Genomic DNA, 5,793 nt, shown 5'->3' with positions numbered 1-5,793 from the left:
GCCGTGGGTCACGCCGAGGAACTCCTGGAGGCAGCCGCAATCGCCGGAATATCAGAAGACCTCTCTTCGTAGCTGTGGTGTTGGAGTATTTAGGGATTGCTTGGATTGAGGACTGCAGCGTGGTAATTCACGTTCGTTTAATCCGCCATTTCTGATACACCAATGTTGCCAACCCGTATAGTCGATTTCGCTAAATCAAGGACACTACAGCTACCCTCCTTGTGAGAAGATGAAATTGAGAATCTAATACATCAAATAAAATGTTGCAAAGTAACAAAACAAAATTAACTAAATGATGTGCTGTCGATGTTCAGCTGAACACTTGCTGAGATGAGTTCTTTCATTTTGCAATAGTTCACTCTTCTTCACAAAGAATTTAAAAGGGATTATGTTGCAAAGTCAGCAAGATGCCGTGGTGGCTTGCGGTTTCTGACGGGGTAGCGTCGATGAAGGGGGCTCTGTCGTCTTGCAGGCACTGATGGCCCTGGTGCTGAAATGCAACTGTCCGTGCTGGACGGTGGCATAGTGTCATCTAGGTCGGTCTCTGCTCTGCAAGGCACTCGGTTGATCCTGGAGGCATCCTTGAAAAAACTAGCATTCCGTGTGATCATTCGGTTGCCTTGGGATGCTTTGATCTGAGATCCATGAATGCTGGTAATGGTATAAGGGGTCGGATCGTAATACGACGTAAATTTGTTGTGTTGGGCTTGTTTACACAGGACTCGCTGACCCACCCAGAAGCGATGTCGACGAGCGCCTCTCCGTGTGTCAGCTCGATGCTTGTTGTAAGCCTTTCTTGCAAGCTCTCTTGACCTCAGTCCTTCTGAGTCCACTGTTCTTGGGGTTGGGGCTGCATAAAGGGGAAGGAGATTCCTCATTGGTCTTCCAAACAGCAATTCGTAAGGCGTTTTTGTTGTTGTGCCTTGTTTCGTAGATCTGTAAGACATCAAGAAGGTATCTAGCTCGGCCTTCCAGTCCTTGTTTTCGAGTTCACTGGTGTGCACTTGTTTCTTTAATGTCCTCATGAATCGTTCCACTTCACCGTTGGCCTGAGGCCATAGCGGTGTGACTCTGTGGTGTCGAAATCCCAGCTCTTGGGCAAACTCAGCAAACTCTGTGCCATGGAACGGTGGCCCGTTGTCCGTTTTCACTTGTTCTGGGATGCCAAACTGGCCAAACACTGCTCGGAGGTTGCTCAGTACATTGCGTGCGCTTGTCGAATTGAGGACCTGTACCACAGGGTATCGCGAAAAGTCATCTATCACCACCATTGCATATTTCCCATCGGGAAATGGACCACAGAAGTCGAGGGATACTTTTTCCCAGGGACTGCTGGGAGGTTCGGTGATCGCAAGTGGCTCTTGAGTTGTTTGGGGTACTGCAGCTTGGCATGGAAGGCAACTCTTCACCAGCATGTGCACAAGGTTGTCCATGCCTGGAAACCATACCTTCTCTCGTAGTAATTGTTTCGTCTTTACGATTCCCTGGTGACCTCGGTGTGCGAGTTGCACTGCACGTTTCTGGAGACCAGTTGGAAGGACAAGGCGTGTCCCTCTAAGGATGAGACCTTCTGGTGTTAAAGTGAGTTCTGCCTTCATAGCTGCAAATGGCTTTAGTTCTGGTAGCAGCCAGTCGTTACGTAGAGGATGCTGGATGGCTCTCACCAGTAGCTGCAGCTGTTGGTCTGCCTTAGTCTGTTCCACAACTTCCTCGACCGAGAAGGCTTTTGGGATGCACTGGCGTTGGATGAAGTTGACATACTCATCAGGAACTTTGGCGATGCGAGTGCCTGTCTCCTGTTGTGGCACTGGGTGTCTTCAAAGGTAGTCCGAGGGGTTGCTGCTTCCAGCAGTGTGTTGTACGTCAAATGCATACTGTTGGATGCGGAGAGCAAGGCGCTCTATGCGGGCAGATGGTGACGACCTTGGGTTTCCCAGGATGCTCACCAGGGGCTTGTGGTCTGTCAATAAAAGAAAGTTTGCACCACACAAGTAGAGCCGAAAGTGTTCCATGCCCCATACTGCTGCCAACATTTCTCGCTCGATTTGGGAGTAGCGGCTTTCGACGGGTGTTAATGCTCTGCTTGCATAAGCTATCACTGCGACCTGTGCACCATCTCGTTGTGTTAAAATGGCACCAAGTCCGTGCGGGCTTGCATCTACAACCAGCTCTGTCGGCTTGGCTTGATCGAAGTAGGACAGGGTAGATGCGTCTGACATGACGCGCCGCAGTTCGTCGAAGGCTTTCTGGTGTCGTTCAGTCCACTCCCAGGTTGCATTCTTTAGCGTCAAGTTCACGCAGTGGCTGAGTAAGGTCAGCAAGGTTTCGTAGAAACCGACCCGAGTAGTTGACCATTCCCAAAAGACTCTTCACCTCTTGAGGAGACTCTGGTACTCTTACTTGTAGGAAAGCCTCGATTTTCTTAGGGTCTGGGCTAACACCCTTTGATGAAAAAATGAGCCCGAAGAAGGTCAGCTCTCGCTGGTGGAAGTGACACTTCTTTTCATTGAGCGTTAGTCCTGATTCCTGAAGTCGATGTAGGACTGCATCTAGAGCGGCGTCATGCTCTTCTTTCGTCTTTCCAAAGACCAGAATATCATCACTGACATTTAGGACGTTTGGGATGCCGTTTAGCACTTGGCGAATTGTGTTCTGGAAGATTTCTGCTGCACTGCTGATGCCGAAGTTGAGACGTTTGTAGCGGAACAAACCAGTGTGCGTTGAAAATGTTGTTAGTCGTCTCGAAGACACGTCCAGTTCCAGCTGATGATAGCCGTTTTTCAGGTCAAGGTTTGAGAAAATGGTTGCTCCGTTGAGAGCTACGATGATGTCATCAACTGTTGGACACAGATGTCGCTCTCGTTGAATGGCAGTGTTCACAAGGCGCATGTCGATGCACATACGAATCTCATCGGGGTGGTGTGGTTTCGGTACAATAACCACTGGAGACACCCATGGTGTGGGTCCAACTGCTGGCTCGATTATGTCCTCTGACAGGAGACGGTCAAGTTCTGTCTCCACAAGTGCTCGCACTGCAAATGGAATGCGTCGGTGCGGTTGAGCGATGGGAGGAACAGTTTCATCCGCGAAGAGGTGGATTTGCTGCTCTCTGAGTTTGCCAACTCCTTTGAACAAGTTAGGGAATGATTCCACGATCGACTTTCCTGTTGGGGAGTCTTCGACTTCGTATGTGATTCGAATAAGACCAAGATTTGATGCTGCTGCAAAGCTTAGGAGTGGTGCGCAGCTTCCTGGGGTGACGAAGATGTCCTCTTGACTGCACCTTTCCTTGTACATCATGCTGACTGAGACTTTTCCCAAAAGTTGCAGAGGAGACGTTGCCTTGTATGGAAAAACCTTTATGGATGTTTTCTCCAGTTTCTCATCTAGGTGACAGTTCCGGAGCTCATCTTCACCAACAACCGACACGGTTGCACCCGTGTCAATCACGAAGGTGATTGGAACATTGTCGACTCTGATGACAGCTTTGGGAGACGTGCTTGCTGGAGGCAATGTTTTTGCTACAAAAACGTGTTCTTCACCGCTTGAACTGCTGTCTTGGCGGGTTTGGCTGATAGTTTGTACTGTCTTGTTTGATGAACGGCACACCTTGGCAAAGTGTCCGATCTTGTTGCAGGCTTTGCATGTTTTTCCCCATGCAGGACAGTTTGATCGTCCGCCGTCATGTGGCCATTTGCCACCGCAGTTGTGACAATCTGTCGACAGGCTGATCTTGTTGTGCCTGGTAGTTTGGTCGCTGAGGCGGTTTCAAACTTCTTTTTTGCTTGCTGCCGCGATGCTGCTCATCCTTTCGTACTGCGAGGACTGGCTTGTCGGTGCTCCGCTCGATTTCAGACACATCGTGCTCCACGTCCTCGAACATGCGTCCTTGCTTGAGGATATCTGGCAAGTCCAGCGAATGCAGTATGGCATACTTCCGCAGGCGCGTGGATGTGGTCGCGATGATGATCTGATTCTTTATCTCGAGATCAACGTCTGGGAAGTTGCAATGACGAGACAGCTGCCGGAGCCGCGCATAGAAAGCATCGAGTGACTCACCGACGTTCTGTTGTGCTTGTCGGAAACGATAAATGGCGAATGTTGGGTTGATTCTTGGTGCAAAGTGAGCGTCGAGCTTTGCTCTTGCGGCGTCGTACTCAGATGTTGACGTTCTCGCTGCGCCTTGCGCGGTGCTGCTGACAGTTGCCGATGACGAGTCGTCCGGGAGAGACCGGTAGAGATCATGCACTTCCTCACCGGCGTAATGAAGGAGGAGCGCTTTCTTGCGTACGTCTGACGTGATGTTATACGCAACGAGAAAGTTCTCGAACCTGTCCACCCACTTGGCCCACTCGAGGCCGATGTTGTTGGCATCCGTCGCTTGGACGTTGAAGCTCGGAAACGGGGGCAGCGTGTGTGCCATGTTGACCCGTTCCGTTGATTGCTGTGGCGGTGCTCGCCGATGATTTCGTGGTGTACGGGTTCTAGGGGTCTTCCGTTACCACGGACGGCACTTCTGACACCATTGTGGTGTTGGAGTATTTAGGGATTGCTTGGATTGAGGACTGCAGCGTGGTAATTCACGTTCGTTTGATCCGCCATTTCTGATACACCAATGTTGCCAACCCGTATAGTCGATTTCGCTAAATCAAGGACACTACAGTAGCCACCTAAGACAACGACGCCTTCGCAGTTTGACATCGACTTAACCCTGCCTACCCCACGACGACGACAACTCATTGACCTTCTCGCCGAGTTCAATGAGTGCTTCTTCACGTCGTCAAAGGTGCGCCAAACGACCGTTGCGAAACATCGAATTGTCACTGAAGACAACGCGCTTCCTGTTCATCGGTCGCCGTACCGTGTTTCCGTGAAAGAGAAAGAAGTCATCCAGAAGCAGGTCCAAGAAATGCTCGATGACGACATTGTCCAGCCCTCAAGCAGCCCGTGGGCTTCACCGGTAGTCCTGGTGAAAAAGAAAGACGGGACTCTTCGGTTCTGCGTGGACTATCGCCGACTAAACGCCGTAACGAAAAAGGACGTCTACCCGCTGCCACGCATCGACGACACTCTGGACCGGCTGCGCCATGCCCGATACTTTTCGTCGATGGACCTGAAGAGTGGATACTGGCAGATCGAGGTCGACGAACGGGATCGTGAGAAGACTGCCTTCGTCACGTCGGACGGACTGTACGAATTTAAAGTGATGCCGTTCGGACTGTGCACAGCACCGGCGACGTTCCAGCGCGTAATGGACACCGTTCTTTCCGGCTTGAAATGGCAAAGCTGCCTCGTCTATCTCGACGACGTCGTGGTATTCGCAAGCGACTTCGACGAGCACCTGAGACGTTTGCGAGCAGTGCTACAGGCTATCCAGAATGCTGGACTGACACTAAAGCCGTCAAAATGTCGGTTCGCTTACGGCGAGCTCAAAGTCCTGGGCCATGTCGTGAGTGCTCAGGGTGTAAGCCCTGATCCTGCCAAGACATCTGCTGTTGCAGATTTTCCGAAGCCATCAGACAAGAAAGCCGTAAGAAGATTTCTTGGACTGTGCGCTTACTACAGGCGTTTTGTTCGCGATTTTGCCAAGATTTCTGCACCGCTCACGCATCTGACCAAGGACAACGTGAACTTCCAGTGGGGGGAGGAGCAAGAACAAGCGTTCAACGAACTGAGGGAAAGACTCCAGTCGCCCCCTATCCTCGGACACTTCGATCCATCAGCGGAAACGGAAGTTCACACGGACGCCAGAAACGCCGGACTCGGCGCGGTACTTGTCCAAAGACAAGACGG

The 5,793-nt window shown here is 51.1% G+C and overlaps 2 protein-coding genes across 2 annotated transcripts; both read right to left on the bottom strand.

Moving 5' to 3' along the window:
* Positions 1–386: 386 nt before the first annotated feature.
* Positions 387–1,598, bottom strand: LOC121834680 (uncharacterized protein K02A2.6-like). The gene has a single exon (XM_042288408.1). The coding sequence runs from the start codon at positions 1,596–1,598 to the stop codon at positions 387–389; it is 1,212 nt and encodes a 403-aa protein (XP_042144342.1).
* A 2,084-nt stretch (positions 1,599–3,682) lies between these two features.
* LOC120850591 lies at positions 3,683–4,423 on the bottom strand. Its single transcript, XM_042288409.1, has one exon. The coding sequence runs from the start codon at positions 4,421–4,423 to the stop codon at positions 3,683–3,685; it is 741 nt and encodes a 246-aa protein (XP_042144343.1).
* Between the last annotated feature and the right edge of the window lie 1,370 nt (positions 4,424–5,793).

The sequence above is a fragment of the Ixodes scapularis genome, unplaced genomic scaffold (genome assembly GCF_016920785.2).
Source record: "Ixodes scapularis isolate PalLabHiFi unplaced genomic scaffold, ASM1692078v2 ptg002900l_1__unscaffolded, whole genome shotgun sequence".
NCBI classification, from domain to species: domain Eukaryota; kingdom Metazoa; phylum Arthropoda; class Arachnida; order Ixodida; family Ixodidae; genus Ixodes; species Ixodes scapularis.
The sequence above is the reverse complement of the archived record's forward strand: the minus strand, read 5'-3'. Positions and strand labels throughout refer to the sequence as shown.